Raw genomic sequence first — 19,954 nt, 5'->3', positions numbered from 1 at the left:
TCCTCTTACACTCCCACTTTGAAGCTCCTGTGTGACCTTGGACAAGTCAGTTAACATCTCCAAACTTCCACGTGTCTTTCCATGGAAACTGAGGGCAGAGGAGACACTGTGTGTGGGGGTGGGGTCAGGGGTGCTGAGACCAAACTAGGTTAAAGATTGACATGTTAAGGCACTTTCGGAATGGGATGATCAGTATGGCTCATTTCATATAGTGTTCCATTTCCATTTTTAAAAAGTAGTTTACTTGTTTCATTTTGGTGAGCTTGCATTAATAAGTAACCTTGGCTCTCTGTGCTGTTGGGGATTCGCTACCTTTTCATTCTGTCTGACAGAGTTTGGCATGCGTACTCTTATAGCCACAGATGCATAACAGGTATCACCATAGTTCTCTTCTTTGATCGCTGAGTACAGGTTCCTCAGGTTGCAATAATAAAACCCAAATATCTGGTGGCCGTAAGCATCAGCTGCTGAATATGGCCAAGTGGAGCATTTACTGTGAAATTGAAGCTCTTGCTGATGGGAGCTTGGCCTGCAAACCTATCTAGGATGGTTGAGGATCCATATTTTGTGGCAATTAACATGGTCGATCCTTTGCTTGGTTTGCGCATGCAGTTTGACACCACCGTTGCAACCACAAATCAGTAGAAACCTGGCCAAGTAAATAATGTGAAATACTTGTTTCAAAAGGAGCAAAACAATTGCAGTTCTGTCACCATCCCCTTCCCTGGGAGATATTGAACATAGTAAGTCTTTACTTAATTTCATAGGTACCACCATGAATGCACTTGTCCCTGGTCCTTGGGCTAGTTGGGAGCCAGGAGCCAGTTCCATGGTTCCTCCTCTCTGGTCAGTGTCTTCTCAGTTTTGTGTGCACATTCTGTTTATTCTTACAATTTCCTCTATCTTACATCAGCCAACTCCCAGCTGTTCCTGGCCCATCCTGACCTAGCTCGGTTGAATTCAGGTTTCTACCCTTGCCGTTCGTATCATCAGATTGGTCGTTCATCTTCTTCCAGAGGTTTCTCGTCCTCTACCGCTCTGGGAAGGCCCATTCCTGAAGGCCAGCCTTCCCCAACCTAGTGCCCTCCAGATGTGTTGGACTGCAGCACATCGGGAGGGCACCAGGTTGGGGAAGGCTGCTGCAGGCCATATTAGAAGGGGCTTACAAATTCCCTCACCATGGAGAGAGTCCCTAGTGCAAAGCAGAGCATGATGAGGGTGACTTGCGGCCAGTCAATCGCTGGGGAGAAGGGCAAGGGCTCGTTCCCATAGCCACACTGGGCTTTGGAGGTTCTTGGAGTGCCTCTGAAGTTCAGCATGGCATCAGAGAAGACACACCCAACCACAAAAGAAGGGCAGAGCACAAACTTTGGCTGGCCAACTACAGTAACAACTACAGTAATAACTACATATTTGAGAGCCTCTGTTTATGATGGCTCTTCAACACCATAAGCAAAGGAGGGAGGATTCTTGCTGGTTTGGGGTTTGATATGTGGAATAGGGCAGGTTACTTCATTCGTCCCCGCCCCCTGCCCTCTCACCCCCCAGTCCATTTATTGCAGTGCTTTTGAGCAATTCGTAATTGAGGCCCACAGGCCCGTTCTACAGGCAGCTGTTAGGATAAAGGAGAGTGAATGCAAGGATCCCTTTCAGCCAGGACTGAGTCTGCCCAAGCCCCGAGGAAGTAAATTGAGGTCGCTCAGAAAGAGCAATTGCTGGGACACACCTATGCATCTATGCCCCCAAAGTTTGGGATTGATTAGGACATGGCTTTCTTTAACCCTCATTACTATGTGTCAGAAGCGTTCGTTATAGCGCAAGGCCTGGTGTCAGTTCCTATTACGGTACAGATGTGTCACAGAACCTAAATATAGCATGGTTCTGAAGCCTGTGCTAAAATAAGATGGTAAAAGTCAGCTTACCCCAAGGAAATTATACTCTCCCTTGCATTAAAATAATGAAATATTCTGCCGTTAGGTTAGCATTGCAAAGGACCCATGACTGCCGTGGTTGTTGTATTTTAATATCAGCAGACTTGGCTCTAACTGCTCCCTTTCAATTGAGGGCATTCGCTTTTTGCTTGTTTGCTTTGTAAGCAAATGAAATTCCTGTTGACATTGCATAGAAATGTGATATTTACTCCTATCAGGTGAAACAATGCCACAATCCACCTCCATTACGTGTGTTTTCGTTATTTAGGGAGAGGGGAAGATCTTTGTTTCTTTTTAGCTGCAGCCATTTTGCTTTCTTTACAATGTCTCCTGCTGTGGAGAGTTTGCTAAATGCTTTGCGGATAAAATCTCTGGCATCCATGCCAACTTGGGCTTCTCTGGGCTAACAGAGTCTCTGCTTGCGGTATCATTGTCTGCCTGTTACTGCTTGGATGACTTTCCATTACTGATTCCTTGGGACAGCCTTCCCCATTGCCCCATGCTGTCAGGGGGTGATGGGAGTTGCAATTCAACACAGCTGGAGGGCACCCGATGGGGAAGGTTGCCTTGGGATGTGGAAGAAGCCTTTGGGGGTGCCCAGCCAACCACGTGTGCTCTGGATTCTTCTCCTTCAATGGTTGATTTGAACTTGCTGTGAAAGAGGGCCTGGGGCCATCAGGCTTGTTATAGTGGGCACCTCTCTGAAGGGAGGAGTGGCTCGTGGTCCTCCTAAGGAGGCTGTTGTGGACCGCTTTTGAAGAAACCCTCCCTGGATCCATTCGATCCCAGAAATTGCCAATTCCCAGTGAATTGTCTCCAATCTATCTTTCTCGGTTAGGGTTGACAGGGTGGCAGGTCACCTCCAGGTAGGGATGGAGGTTTTCCAATCTCAGGTTTTCCAATCTTAAGTTCAGTTCAGTTCAAACATGGAGAATTTCCCCAGTCTTAAGTTCCATTCATCCCAAACATGGAGGTTTTTTTTTTAAGCTTGCATGAAAATGCATAAGTGTATTTGTGCACTTTTTTTCCTAATACGTGCACTTTTGTATGCATTTTGCCTAACATACACATTTTTTGCACTTAGTTCTCCTAATATAATACATATTTGAACATTTCCCCAAATATACACCTTTCTATATGTGTTTTTTGATTGGAGAACTCCACTGCGAAATTCAGAAAACTGCGAATTTCAAAGGATGACTGAGTTTCAGTTCACATAGAGGTTCAATGGTGCAAAATTAGGTACATTTGTATTAAAATATAAACCGAATGAATTTCTCCCCCATCCCTACCTCCAGGTTCTCTTTACATGAAATTTCATTATCTGGACATATTTCATCTGGGTTCAGCCCTGGCCTTGTGACTGAAACAAGCTTGAGCATGTGCTACTAAACAACTGTCGGGTCAGCTCCAGAAAGTGTGCGTGTGTGGTGGGGGGGGGGGACTCCTGCTCTGTCCCAATGGAGTTATCCTCTAGGATTCCACAAGGCTCTATTCTGGCTCCCACGATAACTAACAGCTGCATGAACCACTAGCAACAGGTGCATGGATCTGAAGTTATGTGTCATCAATATGCTGATGGCGCTCGGCTGTACCTCCATTTTTCTTCAAATCCTAGCAAGACAGTGGACTTCTTGAGCAAATGTCTGTAGGGAAGCAGGCTGGATGTGGGCCAGAAGATGCAGTAGTTGGGTCCCAATCAGGAAGTAGCTGGCTGGTCAGTCTGCTCCATATGGAGTTACACTTCTCCAGAAGAAGCGCATCCAAAGCAAGAGGTGGGGTTGTTCTGGACCCAGCTTTGTTTCTTGAGTGTAACTATAGTTGCTATTGCCAGAAACCCCTTTTTCCAGGTTCGCTTGATGTGACAGCTTGCCTTTCTCCTTGAAAATCGGTACTTTATCTCCATGAACCATATCTCGGTAATCTCTAGATGGTCTACTCTAATTCACTGTACATGTGGTTGCCCGTCAAGTGGTCCACAATGAAGTGGCCAGGGCAAGTCACTGGAATTATATTACAGTTGTACTGGTGGCTACTAGCTGGATTCCAGGCAGAATTCAAAGGGCTGGTTTAGCATTTATACCCGTACATCAGGGATGCGAAAGCTCTCATTCCTCATCCAGTGCATGGTGCCTCCTTGGGTTCCTCCATGCAGTGGGTTAGGTCCCCAAGCCCTGCCCCTGGAGGAATCCGCTGTTCCTTCGAACCAGAGATAATGGCAGGGCTTCCCCTGCATGCCACCACCCCCCTTCTCAAGTGAGAGTGGGAGTGGCATGCAAGGGTTTCCCTGCTGTTCCCTCAGATCAGGGAACCCAGCAGGGATGTGGGCCATGGGGGCTTTGGCCAGCAATGGAAGCTCCTCTTCCCAGCGCCAGCCATATCTCCCCTTGTGCACCCAATGGGGGTGGCGAGAGGTACACAAAGAAGGTGCCCATCGAGGGCACTGGGAGGAGATGCTGCTCCCAGTGCCCTCCATGTCCCTTTGTCTTTGCCTCTCTCAGCACAGTGAAAGGAAAAGGGGTGGGGCAATGACATCAGTGGACATGGCCACACCCATCGACATCATCTGGCCCATGGAGGGCCTGGTGGGGTGCAGTTCCACCCCACACCTTAAACTAGTTCCGTATCCCTGTTCTACATGAAGGAACGGCTTCTCCCACACAATCCTACCTATAGTTCAAGATCAGAGGAGGAGGCTCTGTTGCAAATGCCCCTCCCATCTGAGGTACAAAAGCAAGGCCCTTCACAGTGGTGGTGCTCTAGCTATGGAGTTCCCTGTCCCAGCAGATTCACCCATGTCCCCCCACTTCTCTGTCTCTGACCTGGTTGGCACAATGCGACAGGTTTAATTTACCCACTGGTGCCCATCGTGCCATACCTTCTCATGTCACGCGAACCCAGGCAGCGGGGTTGTTTGACGTTTAGGCAACCCTCAAATCCCCCGTGTCTCTCTGCCTTTAAGAGGTGTGCAAAAGCAATCGTTTTTCAATTATTGTGTTTCTTACAGGAGCCATGAGCCTTTCTTGCTCAACTCTCTTTTCTTGAACGTGTTACCTTATCAAAGCACAATTAATGAATTGCCTTTCTTATGCTGTGTGATGAACTGTTTTATATTGTGGTTTGCTTCCTTGAATTGTAAACTACTTTGAGAACTTTTTTTTGTTAGAAAGCAAAAGTAATAATACATAAAATATGCCATCTGTACAATAATTCACCCCAAAACTGGTGACAGGCATTTTCGGGGAAGGTGGGGAAACTATTCCACACTTTGCCAACTAAGAATTCAATCCTGTGTACACCTAATGTGGGAGGAAGCATCTTTGTACTCAGTGAGACCTACCTCTGAGTTAACACGCGTAGGATTGGGCTGCAATTCTAGCTTATCTCACCCCCACCCCCCCGACTTGCAGACTTTATTAGTTCATTATGCTTTTTGAAACCAGTCACAATTGCTTGCGATCCTGTTTCCCCTTAAATAAAAAAAGTTCTGGAACTTATCTTTTCAGTTTAATCTATTAATTTCTCTTCTTATTTCACTTTGCAGACTATTTGCCGATTTCACAAGACATAATTTTTATCAACTAGTTCTTAAAGATGCATAACAAATTAATCGGGGTTTACTGCAGTGCTAATGAGAGAGAGAGAGAAAGAGAGAGAGAGAGAGAGAGAAAGACAGAGAAAGTCTGGGTGGTCTGTACATTAATATCAGTATCCACTGAAAAAAAATACTGCTCTTACTGACTCCTTTGGCTGACTGGACTATTTTTTAAAAAAGGAAACCTCCGTATCTTTTCCTGTTTTTTGATTTTGCTTTCTTATTTTTGATTCCTCTGCTTTGTATGAGTTTATTTTTAATACCCACATGGAATGTAACTCACGCTGGGGTGGAGTGGGGCAACAGCATTACAATTTCTCACAAACGTTTAGGAATAATTCACTCGTATTCTTTGAAATGTGTGCTTTGGCCCAGCTTAAAACTCTGGAAGGACATCTTGGCCAGTGCCTATGACTCTACCACCTCTGAGTTCAACAGCAGGTATCACTACCATCGAAACGAATGGTGGTTGTTGCAGCTATTAGACAAATGAGGAGGATGAGTGTAATTATCCTAGATGCATGATCCAGTAATCATGAAAATTAATCCAAACTGCTGGCAACTGCATAATGATCCGTCCCCCTCTCCCACACCTGTATTGGTTTCTTTTTCGTTTGGGTAGCTCTTCCAGGAGCCACCAGACAGTTACCTGCTCCGCACCATCACGAAAACATGGGACACTGGTTCAGTGACATAACTGAGAGCTGTGCTTAGAAAACCAAGTGATGCCCGCTCCAAAATGCGAGGTCACCTTGACAATAAAGTCACAGACATTGGTCATAAAACCAAACAACACAGCATGCCTGACACAGGGCTGCTCCCTACAGCGGGACCCTGGTGGCAAGTTCTCCCCCATAATGCTTAGGCATGCGTCCCCATGTTGTAATGTCATCACAATGTGATTCTCCCCGCTCCTGTAAGCGGTTGCCCAGCCCTACCCATTCTTACTGGAATCACTTTGGCAGTCCATTCTCGCTTGCCTGAGGCCTAGTTTCTCCGGGGCAGGGGGGTGGGGCTGTCAGCCTGTGCCCTGGGCTGTTCCATCTTCAGACTGCAGATTAGTTCTCCCAGGGTGGAGAAAGCATGAAAGCATCCCCTGCACATAGAAAGTTAGGATGACTGGGGAGAAGGGTTCTAGCCTTTTTGACAACATGCTAGGTTTCTACGTGCAGAGATTTGTGGCCAGGGTGGGAGACGGAGCAGGACAGAGGCTGTTCCATCACATGAGCCCCTACCTGCAACGTATGAGCTGAAGTTGGGTTGAGTACCTCCGTGAGAAACTAGGCCTCAGTGTGACGCATATGCCTCGGGTTGGCCATGCACCTGTGTCAATCTCCCCCAACCTGGTGCTCTCTCCAGATGTTTAGACTGCAACTCCCATTGTCTGCAGCCAGCAGGGTGCTGACTGCGGATGATGGGAGTTGCAGTCCAAAGCATCAGGTTGGGGTGTGCGACTCTGTTGGGGTGTGCAACTCTGTTCTGGGAGAGCCAGTTTTCTGGCTGTGTGACGAGACTGGAGACACTCGGGCATTTAAAAAGTGGTGAAGAAAAATAAGCCCTTCTACTCGTTTTCTAAGTTTGTGAGAAATTGGTTGCATGCTTACAGTAGGACTGTAATACATTTTAAAATATTTGTTTGATTCACTTGTTTAAAATGTCAAAAGTCGCTGCAGACAGAGCTGTGCTATTCATTCACTGGTGGTGCTTGATGTAATAATTGTTTAGTTTAATTTTACTTTTTACCTCCCCCCCCTTTTTTTTTTGGCAAGCGATGTCTTTTAAAACCTGTATGGCTTTTTTAAATTATTATTTTGTTTTTTGCTATGATTTGCTTTGCATTTGTGATATTGTCCTAAAGTGCATGATTTTGCAGACATTTTAACTGTTGTATGGTTTTTCTTTCTTTCTTTTGGTTTCGTTTTGTAAGTAGTTCATCTGTACTTTTCTTTTCTTTTCTTTTTTGGAAAAAAAAAATCCTGTAAGCAACCAAGTTAGACAAAACAATAATAAATGGTTACAATAGACAAGCTGTGTTTCTGCTGTCTTAGCTTTGCTCTTTCAGTTTGGTTGCACCAAATAACCAGTACCAATAACAATGTAATGAAAGAAGACATCAGTAGTCCTATGCATGAGAGTCCCTTCCCCGGGTTCTGCTGCAGACAAAACGTTGCCTTTTAGTTCCAAATGCCTCTGTGTCACTCTCAAAGTAATGGGCACATGAAGATTAATAGTGAGGCATCTCGACTTGCTTATTTATTTATTTATTTATTATGATTCGTTATATGTCACCTTTGGGGATCCTACCAAGGTGGCTTATGAGAAATGCAAAAATAAAACCGCAATTAAAAAGTATTAACAAATAAAAAGATATTTAAAATAAATTATCAGGATCCTTCCCCCAGGACAGTTGGTGGAAGGTGGTCCTGGGGGCAGGGAGAAGTTGGAACATGAGCAGATGTCTGGTGTCATCCTCACCCACCTCCCTCTCTCCCTGGGGGAATGTCCAGCTGGAGCAGGCCCTGAGGTCCGCCTCCCTCTCTCTCCTGGAATCCTTCCCACAGAGCTCTTGATGGTAGATGGCCCTGGCTGGCATGTGGGGGGGGAAGAGGCCAGCTGAGGCAGAATTGGATGTCTTCCTTGCCTGTCTGACCCTTTTTCTCCTGCTTCATTATTCCAGCATAGAGATGAGTAGCATATGGACTGAGGTGACCCCAATTGTTCTAGCTGTCATTGTTAAACAAAATAAGCTTCTAGCCCTCATGGGCACAGACATATTTTAGAAAATGGGATGCCCCAAAGCCCACAGATGTCAGAAACAAGGACATCTGCAGAAGAAAACACAGACCAGTTGTGGTCAAGCTCTGGTGGTCTCCAGACCCACTCAACAAGGTGCTTGAAAGGCTGACTTCCATGTGTTGTTGGAATATTTGTGTGTTTTAACTAGAGACACTAGAGAAATTCACAATGGACTAAAATGAGCTTGGATTTCTATGAATCCGACCTGCGCAATCCACTGCGGAGCGACTCCCTCAGGCCGCGCAGAGTCTGTGTACTTTTGGATGTTTTTTTTTTTAATTTCCCAAAATTTACACATATTTATTCATAGGAAAATACACAAGTTTCTGCTGAGGAAAAGTGAAATGGAATGGGGGACAGTATGCTAAATGTTACATACTGAGGTAAATTATGTAAATGGTTACAGAACCTCTTACGTAATTATTTACATATTTTTCCGCATGACGAAAAGAATCGCATCTGCCTCTGGGCGGACGATGGAACAAAAGGCGGCTGACAATTCATGAAACACAAACGGAGCAGATTTCACACAGTCTGTACATCCCTAGTTTTAACACACACTTCTTACTGTAAAATACATGCAGTTTGTCTACCCCCTGAAGTTTGGCACTTTAACAAAACAATGCGCAAATAAGGTTAATTACAAGAAAGAATTGCTGAGGCCTCTCTCCTCCTCATTATATCTTCTCTTTGCCACTGAACGAGCGGTTCACATTTGTTTATGGAGTTTCATCCTGAAGTTAACAGTAATTTTACCAATCACTTCAGAGGGCTCAGACCATAAAATCATTACGATGCTTCTTTTTCACACTTCACAACGTCTGCCCTGGATTGGCCCAGCTGGAACTGCTGTGTGTGTGTGTGTGTGTGTGCGCGCATATAAAACAAGCAAATGGAAAAACAAGATGGTGATCAGATGGAATAGCCACATGCTAGCCTGGCTGTTTTCAGCCCTCAGTAAGATCTCATTAATTCACTTCACTCTGAGTACTGGTTAACTTACTGAGTAAATTGCAGATTTCATAGGAATTCGTGAAATGTGTCAAAGAGAAGAGCTCAGTTCAAATTTCACGTTTCCATCCACAACATTTTCAACACCTCTGTTATCTTTGGAAGCAATGCCTACTTTTTGTGATATTCTCCATAATGGATATTGTGTGATATTCTCCATAATGGACGTAAGGCCACTTCTAAACCATGGAGTGACACAATGATTTACAAGAGAACTTTGAGGTGGATTATGCCCCTGAGTAACAGAGGAGTTCTAACCAAGAAAGCTTCCTACTCCCAGAAGGACTCCCAGGATAACAGAATTGTTTAGTTCAATTATGTGAGGGTATGAGAAGGGCTGCGGTGGCTTAGTGGTTAAGACGCTGAACTGCAGACCAGAAGGTCGGCAGGACAGCAGTTCGAGACCCGAGTGCCGCGTGACGGAGTGAGCTCCCGTCTTCAGTCCCAGCTTCTGCCAACCTAGCAGTTCGAAAGCAAGAAATTGCAAGTAGATAAATAGGTACCGCCTCGGCGGGAAAGGTAACAGCGTTCCGTGCACCTCGGTGTTCAGTCATGCCGGCCACATGACCACGGAAGCGTCTTCGGACAGCGCTGGCTCTTCGGCTTAGAAATGGGGATGAGCACCGCACCCTAGAGTCGGACACAACTGGTTGGGGACACCTTTACCTTTTTATGAGAAGCAGACATGTTGCATGAGTAGGGAGTTCTCTGTTGCACCGGTCTTCAACTGTTGCATCATGACTGACAACTGAGTCACACCCCAGCCTCAGGTAGGTCACACCAGTGACCATGCACCATCATTTTCTCCCACAAATACATTTTTGGAAAGGACAGACCAGATCTGAAAGGGAGCTTTATGTCAATGCCAGGGGAGGGTGGATTCCTTTTTAAATCAAGCCAGCCTAAATTAAAGACTTATTTTAATGAACGTATCATTAATTCGTGTCAAAGGCACTGAGCAAAAATGGAATGGGAGCATGATTGGGTGGATTAATACATACAGCTTTCAGCTTCTTTTGGTTTGTGTCCTGCACTCCACCATGAAGAAATGTATACGTCCAAATGGGTACAATGCATGTATTTTCAGTAACATGATCTCTGGATGTCTTTCCAGCAAAACGAAATCACAGCTCTGAAAGCAGGAGGAAATGCATCAATTGCACAAAGAATTAAAACTCACAGGACAAAGCCTGTCCTGAGCACACATTTCCTGAATGAATGCATCATAGTTTTAGTGCACAAGTGATTCTGCTTCTAGTTTTTGTTAGACTTTGGGAGAATGAGAGCTTTTCAAGATAATAAAAATGGTTATACTTTTTATTGCTTTAATAGTACTAGCAATGATCCTGTAATGTATTTGAGGAGGGTAGGAGCAGGGTGTGGTCTTGTTTCTGTTTTAAAGGGCTACCTGCATACTCCTGCACTTTGAGCAATACACCAAAGAATCGTTTGGGTCCCTCGGTGTATTGGGGTGTGTGTGTGTGTGTGTGTATAAAATCACAAATGAAATTAAACTTTTTGCATTGACGGGTATGGTAGATGAAAATGTGCTGTTTATACCAGAGCGGTCACAGACACACTATCCAGTAAGCACACACAATAGCATTTTACCTAGCATTCCAAAAACATACTGCATACAGTCCTAGTTGCCCCATGTCAAAAGGATATCCTCATAGAGATGGGAAAGGGCAACAAAAATGATGAAGGGGTTATAGCACATTCTCCATGGCAGAAGGCTAAAGCATTTCATGCGTTTTAGTTCAGAGAGGAGAGTAATGAAAGATGTACAAAAGAGAAGAGGCTTATACAATCATGATAAAGTGGAGAGAGAAGACTGTGAAACTGACTGGCAAGAAGGATCGGGACAGACACAAGAAAGCCCTTCACACGATGCATCATTAACTTAGACATGGTACTGGGCAGTAGCTTTAGAAATGGCTTAGATGGCTTTAAAAAATGAAATTAAACATATTTATGGATGAGAGGTCTATCCATGCCTATCAGCAATCCTAGCTACACAGGTTCTCCACGTTCAAGTAAATATCAGATGCTTGGGACAAATAGCTACTGCCTTTATGCCAAGCTTATGGGCTTTCTAAAAGCATCTGGACTGGAAGCTTTGGTCTCATCCAGAAGGGCTCTTCTTCTGCACTTAAATCTGCAAGTTGCAGGAAGAATCCCATTTTCCCAGTGGCAAAATTGTGCATTTGGGGCCGATGCTGTTTCCAGTCAACAGAAACACTACCTTGAGGAAAGATGTGTCTATCCTCTGCAAATGGAGCATGTGGTACACAACCAGTGACGGCTCCATGTTTTTGAGGGCAAGACACTCTCAATAGGCCCCTCTCGCAGAGAGTCTACCTTCTCACAAGCTGCTTCTCTTCCTCTTTCCCATCATGGCTGATGCTGGCTTGACAGGCAGAGAGCCAGGCAGCAAGCTGGCCACGGCATCTCCTGCTCTTCCTTCTCCCCTCCACCATTATTTGAGCCAGAGAGAGAGAGGTAGCTGAAGAAGCTGGTCGCAGTGGTGAAGAGGAGGAGCAACTCCAGGGGCCTCTTGTCAGTGGGCCCCTGCTGAGCTGTGGGCCCTTGGCAAGTGCCCAACCATGACTGCCCTTGATGCGGTCCCTGCGCACAACCCGCAACGAAGTGCTGCACAAGACTGGTTGAAACCAGGCAGAGTAATGCACGAGCACTACCATCTTGATTTCCGTGGGGTGAAGCTAGCTTGTGCAGGACAACCTCCATAGTGACTGTATTTTGCAGGAGAACGTTGTCTCTGGCCCTTCCTCTGGCTTGCAAACGTTTACAGTTTGCTTTGGTTCTCCAGTGCTGGAGCTGTTCCTTAGCCCTCTTTTCCCAGTTTACTGCTAGCTGTTCAAATTCTGACCTAATCCTTCCAGCTCTGTACCCCTTTTGTTTATCTAAGAAGTGCTGGCAACATCTGCATGGCATCAAATGGTTTTTTCGTGGTGCATATTAAATCAGCCAGAGTGAGTTTAATTATAATTCGTCAGACCCTTCCATTTTAATTTCCATCAGTGTGAAATGAAATGGCACAGACTGCATGCCCTCCCTCCATACACGCAGGCACACTTTTGCTCCCCTCCTCCTGTTCTTTAATCAGTTCCAAAACTTTGTTTCTCGTTGGCACAAACTTGTGGAACCAGAATATGGTGGCTATTTGCATCTCATGGGCTGAGAAAAAAAGGCAGGTTGACGAGAGCAGGCCTCGGTGCTTCTGCCGTACAAGCCATCCTTTAATTAAACTCCATTATGCAGGCAGGGTAGATGAGGCTGGTTTTCCCATGCAAAGCGTGTGTTATACGAACATTGGACTTTGCCTTATGCTGAGGCAGGCCGTTGATGCATCTAGTTCATTGGTGCATCTAGCTCTCCGGGTTCAGAGAGAGGTCTTTCCTAGCCCTACCTGGAGAAGCTGGGAATCGAAACTGGGGCTTTTGGTATGCAAAGCAGGCGTTCTGCCACTGAGCTCATTCCATAAGCAGGACTTTCAGCTCTCTACCACGCGTTTGGGAAAACGAATCCAGTTTCCCTCTTCCATCCGGGTGGTGCGGGGAGAATAGAGAAGGAAAGGAACTTCTCTTACAACATGACTGTCTTCAGCTTGTCCTGAAATGCCCTTGGCTAACCCAGCAGCATTAGAATAATAATGTATACCCAGTTGAACAGATGTCAACCCAGCTAGTCCTGAGGTTTGACAGCAACGCTATTCATCGTTGAAGTGTTGAAAACATTGAACCGGGAACAGGATTGGTGGCCCTCTTAAAATCGCCTGAGTAGTCAGGGACATAGCTATGGGATTGGGTGGCGCTGATGGGCTTTAGCTCCCGCAACGTGCTCCAAGCTCCCTTTCAGAGTTTTTAGCTTTACTTTGTTTTGTTTTTAATGAAGAAACAGAACGGGCAAGACTAGCATTTCTGTTTGTGGAGATAGCAGTTACATGTGTAGGCAACACGCTATTCTAGAGACGGGGAACATCTGGCCCTCCAGTTTTTGGACTGAAGTTCCCATCGTCCCTCACCACTGGCTCCGCTGACTAGTTGGTCAAACAACATCTGGAGGATCACACGTTCCCATCCCTGCTCTGGTCGGTTGCTCAGTAAGAAGCAAACCGCCTCCTGACTTCCAGTGTACCAGCCAAAAGACGTGGGATGATTGACAAGCACTTGGCACTTTTTGCAAAAAAAAGAAAAAAGAAGAAGGAAAAGTTATTACAATAAAAATTCTTTATTTTAAATTTATAGACCACTCCACATTGAGAGATGCTAGAGCAGCATACAGTAAATTAAAACACGAAATACAGAATGTGACAGTAAAAGCAAATAGGTCAGTAAACGAGATGGAATTCACCCATCAGTCAGGAAATGCTTGCCTGAAAAGGAACATCTTCAGCAGGCCGGATCTCACTTGGAAGGGTGCTCCGTAGCGTGGGTGCCACCACACTAAAGGCCGTTTCCTGGTGGTTTCCAAGCAGATTTCTTATCCATGTGGATCACCCATATCTTCAGAAAACCTCAGTGGGCGGGGAAACGAGAGGGTGACCAGGTGCCCACTTTTACAGAGGACAGGAAAGGTTCCTCCTATGCAAGCACCGAGTCATTGCTGACTCCTAGAGGGACGCCGCTTGCGCTGGCGTTTTCATGGCAGACTGTAGCGGGGTGGCTTGCCATTGCCTTCCCCGGTCATGACTACCTTTCCCCCAGCAAGCTGGGTACTCATTTTACCGACCTTGGAAGGATGGAAGGCTGAGTCGACCTGAGCCGGCTACCTGGGACCCAGCTTCTGCTGGGATAACTCAGGTCGTGGGGAGAGTTTCGGTTGCAATACTGCCGCCTACCACTCTGCGCCACACGAGGCTCTCTTTTACAGAGGACAGCCCTTTATTTTGAAGGCAGCCTCTCGGCTGTCCAGTCCAAGTCCAGTTTAAAGATAGCAAACCATAAGGAGGGAGGGCAGAAGAGGCCTGAAAGCTGCCCATCCGCGGTTAGCGCCTGAACAGCAGACCAAACAAGGCCTGCAGGTCACCTGGTCACAGTCTTCCACACTGGTGAGGTTTCCTGTATTTCTCTTTTAAATGATAGCAATTGTTTCTAGATTTGTGTGTGTGTAGACAGACAGACAGACAGACAGAGCAAATCGGCCTCCTCTGTTTTTTGTTTTGGTGGCACATCTCCTCTCTTTTGGCAGTTTGTAAGTGACCATCCTAGTCCTTAAGCATCCTGGCCCCAAGTTGTTCAGGGCTGTATACAAGACGAGCACAAGAACCTTCAACCTGGTTGCCTTGATAAATGTTATTCATGTTTCAGTAAATGGGATGACTTTAATAATTTCAACCTCTCAGGTGGTATTTGTTCAGATAGTTGCCGTTTTGCATTGACTCCAGATCAGGCCTGGCTCCAGATCTGCTGCATTGACACAAAGTGCCTTATTTATCCTAGAAGGCCTTGGGGGAAAACTCCGAAATATTTAGATAGATGGGGATGCAGCTGAAGTGAGGATACAGGGGCAGGATTCGACGTCCTCCGCTAAGTGGGTGTTTCTTCTAGCCAACACTGAGTTAAAGAGTGTTTTATGGTAATGATAGAAGAACTCACAAATGATTTTTGAATGTGATTTGAGCAACCCTGAGCAATGTTGAAGCCCCCCCCCCTTTATTGGTCCTGATTAATTTTCTATGGTTTTCTTCAACTAACCATGTAAGTGCTTGTTTAGTTTTCCCTAAATGCCAGGCATTGGTGGTAATAAGGGTTTTACAAGCATTTTCTGCTAGGCCTTAATAGCAGCTTGATAAGAAACTTCCCGTAGCCATAAACGCATCATTAAATGCTCATAATATAAAGGGCTATCATGAAATAAAAAGTGGCAGTAAAACAACTTACTCTCCACTCTAAATCAAACAGTTGTGTGGCAGACTCTGGCCTATGATGCCTGGTGTGTTCTTGGCCCGAAATCTGCCTAGTTAGCATCAAACATCTGTCCTAGGTCTGTTCCTTCAGTTATCTCTGGCCATAACTAGATGTTTATGGCAGATGCATAGCTGCTGCTGAAAACAGCAGCCCCGTGTCTGTTCCTCCTCTCCCCCATAAAATTTATTAATTCAAAATGTATAACTTTGAGGTCCTGTGCTCAGGGTGTCCCCACTCATCCCACTTCCCCTCACCGAGTGCAATGACTGGAGCAGGGGAGATGCATCATTGCTGTTCTTTACACTGGCCACACAACCTCCATAACATCTACCTCCTGTCTCGGTCAGATCCTAAGGAGACTCTAGCGATCCACACCTCAAATTAGGAAATGCCTTCTAGAAATTAGCAGCGATGCCACATTTTGTATTTCCTGGTTTGGAATGACTACATTTGTCCGCTCGTAACGTTTGCCTCAAACGCGAGACAAGTATTATGACTTCCCAAAGTTCTTCAGTTTGGATTAAAATCCAAGCCAGAGAAGGGTTTTAAGTTCTTCTGCCTCCAGACACCCTTCTCCATGCATTCACTCACCTTCTTTGATACTCCAGCTACAGGGGAAGAGAGGGAGGGCTCTCCTTGCCTTTCTGCCTCTCCCCCCCCCCACCTTCCGACATGCTCATAGGAGTCACTGGAGTCTCCTGTACACTGGTGGGTCATCACTGAAAACACGTCCCTGAGGAAGGATTTCCGAAACATTTTGGGCTTACAAATAAACCTTTTGGCATCTGGCTTTCCCCCCCTCGTTTTTCTTGTTTGTGGTGCCATCCCACTTGGTTGTTGTTTTCCATTCCAAATGAGACTGGGGGCAGCTCACCCATCTTTTTTTCTCCCTCCCTCTCTTTTTTTAAGAGACCACAGATGCAGCTGCTAGTAGATGTGATGTGAACAATCATTCACTGAAGCAAAGCAGCATAAAGCAAGCTCACACATGCGCAGAGAGCAGACGGGATTACCCCGTCGCAGGAGGGGATCCAATGTTTCTAATTCTGATGGCAAGCCTGAATTGTCTGTAATGAAGTGAATAAGAAACACCCAGATGCTGAATGTATACACCGTAGCCTGGCGTGTGCATAATATCGTTCCCAGTAGCGCGACGCAAGGAGGGCAAAATGTACCACTGAGTGAATACTGAAGGCCATTTGCTAAGGGTTAACCTCCCACGGTGGGCTTACAGCCACCTAGAAAGCTGGTCAACTAGTGCCCCATCAGTGGTTTTCTTTTCCTTTTAGGCTGCAAATGACTAACATGGGCCTTTGTGAGCCAGTGAGCTTGTAACATTTACAGAGCGACTTACAGGACTGTGTTACATAAAGCAGGAGTACATAAAAGAGGCTAAGAACATCAGCTCCCCTGCTGAAATTCCCACGCTTGGTGTGATGGGCAACTCTAGTCTGGCCAACAGCCCTTAGCATGTTGAACCTCTTTCAGCCTGAGGGCCAAATTGAGGGCCACATTCCAGTGGTGGGCGGGGTCAAAGACAAAATGGGTGGGGCCAGCCTACCAGCATCTTGTAGCTGAAAGCTCTGACTTCCAGCAACTAAGCCTTAGGACAGGCATCTCCACTTTTTAGAACGGGAGAAGAAATGCACAAATGTCAGGACATCACCAAATGATTTGTGGTCGGGGGAAAGGGGTGGGGCCAGGGGGAAAGGGGTGTGACCATTTGGAGAACCCAGGAGGGCGGGATTTGGCCCCTGGCCCTCAGGTTCTGCTCCTCTGCTTTGGCATGTTCCCTGAGGAGCTGCAGCCGTCATTGCCTCATAGGGTTGTCACTGCAAGTAGTCAAGGTGTTCCAAACCCCTCTCTGAATGTTCAGTTTTCATTGGGAAGAGTACGTCTCCAGCCCATGGACTGGTGGAGGCGTCTGTGAAAGCCTGCAAGGCAGGCTTTTCCCCCAGTTGCTCAGCAGGAAGCAAATGCGGTGAAATATTTTGTTACCTGTAACGTTTACTTTCTGGCTGTTCTGCGTTGATTCTCTACTGCTTTAAGATTCCTCCCTGCGAAATTCCTGGCCTGCACTGTCCAAACCTTTGTATGCTTCTCAAGACCGTATTTTGCTCCCAAGGCTGAAGAAGGGCGACTCCTGCTTCCAGCCGCCTGTACAGGTCTAGCATCCCGTAGGCCATCCACAAGTGAGAAGGTGGAATGATAAAAGGGTTCAGAGTTTATAAATCCCCAAACCAGATGCCCAGGGATTGTTTCTTGTACACTCCCTAGTTTCAGGCCTCTGTTCCTGTCAGCACCTGTGCCTGGAATGCCATAATAGGCTCTTTAATGACGACCTCATTATGCGTGCCACTACTGAGCCTGGAACGCACTAATTTCCTGACCTGGTGAAATATATTTTAATAAGCTTGATCTAAAGCAGCATTTAAAGACAAAGGGAAACACTTAACGGGGCTGTCAAAATAAAGCACTGTTGGGCAGATGTTAAAAAATGTTAATAGGATTAATCCATCAGGAGCACAGCAGAAGCCTTTTGTCGTTTCCCAGGAGGGTTGCCCTGTTTGTCTACCCCGGTTTGGCATTTTAAACACAGGGTTAAATAAACTATTTATTTGGAGGTGGGAGGGGGGAATGGATTAAATTTGGAGGTCATACAGTTTTTCTTAAATTAGTTTATAGCTTGCTGTGCTGCCCAGTAATGCCTGTATCTGATTCTATGGATTTTTAGTGCTTTCCGTGGGATCTCCAATCAAACCCAGTTATCCAGGCAAGTTCATTATGCTTAAGTTTTAAAACCGCTTTTTGCACTGAACATTTTGGTAGAATTCTGTCTCTCTCGATGACATGGACATCTCTGTTGTGCTTTTCATGATCTCTGTAAATTGCTCCCTTTGGGGGGGTGTACTGTTGTTTCAATGGGGAATGGAACAAATGCCCACCAAGGTGCTAGGAAAGTTTGCACTAGCACATCATCCTTTTTTCAGTTGTGGCCAAAGTGAAACTTTGTGCTTTTAATGATCTCTGTTGTGCTTTTGATGATCTCTGTAAATTGCTCCCTTTGGGGGGGTGCACTTTTGTTTCAATGGGGAATGGAACAAATGTCCACCAAGGTGCTAGGAAAGTTTGCACTAGCACATCATCCTTTTTTCAGTTGTGGCCAAAGTGAAACTTCCCTAATGGTTCTTCTGCAACATGATACTGCAGAACACAGTATCTGTGTTCCCTCTTGTCTCTCGTGGTATTTAACGTCTGCTTGGGACCTCTGGTGTGATGTCATCAGTAGACCAACTATACCTCACCCTGTCTCTCCTTTTCATCTAAGACTGGTGAGGGTAAGAGCCCTAAATAGGTGCCTTAGTAGACTGGATGAAATTATACAAATCCTGACAAGACTGTTGGTTAGCAACCTGGTGGTTGCGCTTCCCTAGAAGGCTGAGATTTGTTTTTGGATCCCACGTTGCTCTTGGATGCTAAAGTAGTAATGGTGGCCGAGAGCAGCATGCCAACTGCACCCTTTCCAGTAGAGAAATGACCTAGACTCACAGTCATTCATGCTTTGGCAACATCCAGATTGGATTTCTACAGTGTGCCCTGTGTGGGGCTGCCTTTCAGGCCACCAGAATGTTGACCAAGGCTGGCCCTAGGGAAAGTTTGATACCAAGTTGGTAACAACGTCACTGACTTCCAGATGGATGGATGGGTGGATGGATGGATGGATGGATGGATGGATGGATGGATGGATTAAAATAGTTCTAAACCACCCTTTGTGCTTGTGGACACTAGGACGGTGTACAAATGCGTGACCAATTAGCCATACAAAACAAAACAACAATGACCAAAGCGGCCATACAATATAAGATGAATAATAAGCAATAAGACCATCATCATCATAAGCAATAAGTAATATCATAACAACCATCGAAGAGCAGCAAAACTAGAACGCCTGGCTTCTTAGCTCCATGGAAAGTGCTGGGTTTGACCTTTGTGGGCCCAGGATACCTTAAAGATTGCCTTCCCCCAAATTAACCTACTTGCACCTAAAGATCTTTGCTATCTGGAGTGCAGTGGATGGCGATTGGAAACAGGGCTTTTTTTGGCAATGGCACCAAGGTTGTGGAACTCCCCAGGAGAGATCCATTCTCTTTCCTGCTCCTGATTTTTAGACAGCTGGCTGAGGTGGCCCTCTTCGGGGCTCTTGGATCTTTGAAAAACTGCTTGGTTGCGTTTTGGCTGATCCCATACTGTCCATTTGCTGTACTGTGTCACATTTTATGATTGTTTTAACTCGATTTAAAAAACAAAACAAAACTCAAATCTATGCCACCTTGTAGACCCATTGGGCAGAGCTAAAAGTATTTTTAATACGTAAGAGAGGATTCCCTTAAAAAGGCAGGTTCCATTTCCCCCGAGACAAGTCAGCACCAACAGTGGGGATAAGCCTGCCAGAATGCCGTGTAAATAAAGGCAGGACTAAAAATGAATTGCTGTCAGCCATGTGCTTAGGCAGGGAAAACACTGCTGCCACCCACATGTGGACTGGGGGGGATTGGGCACCTTGGTCCAGTGTGTCCAGTTGCCAAAATAAAGGCCCTGCAGGTCTTCTCCATGCTGGTGAGGAATGCTGGGAATTGCAGTCCAACACAGCTGGAAGACACCAGGTTGAAGAAGGCTGCTGTAGAGCCAGC

General features: G+C 45.9%; 1 protein-coding gene across 8 annotated transcripts in view; it reads left to right on the top strand.

Moving 5' to 3' along the window:
• MSI2 (musashi RNA binding protein 2) overlaps positions 1-19,954 on the top strand; it is a 546,823-nt gene that overhangs the window by 460,912 nt on the left and 65,957 nt on the right. The window contains exon 11 of one of the 8 annotated variants that reach the window (XM_084822454.1): positions 17,998-18,036. The exons of the other annotated variants lie outside the window; for them this stretch is intronic. Coding sequence (XP_084678580.1) covers positions 17,998-18,036 — 39 coding nt within the window. The remainder of the gene's footprint in view (positions 1-17,997; positions 18,037-19,954) is intronic. 8 annotated transcript variants of the gene reach the window in all.

This window comes from Heloderma suspectum, chromosome 16, assembly GCF_057233095.1.
Source record: "Heloderma suspectum isolate Gila_16-S chromosome 16, 16-S_ref, whole genome shotgun sequence".
Taxonomy (NCBI): domain Eukaryota; kingdom Metazoa; phylum Chordata; class Lepidosauria; order Squamata; family Helodermatidae; genus Heloderma; species Heloderma suspectum.
Note: the sequence above shows the minus strand (reverse complement) of the source record. Positions and strands in the feature narration are given on the sequence as shown.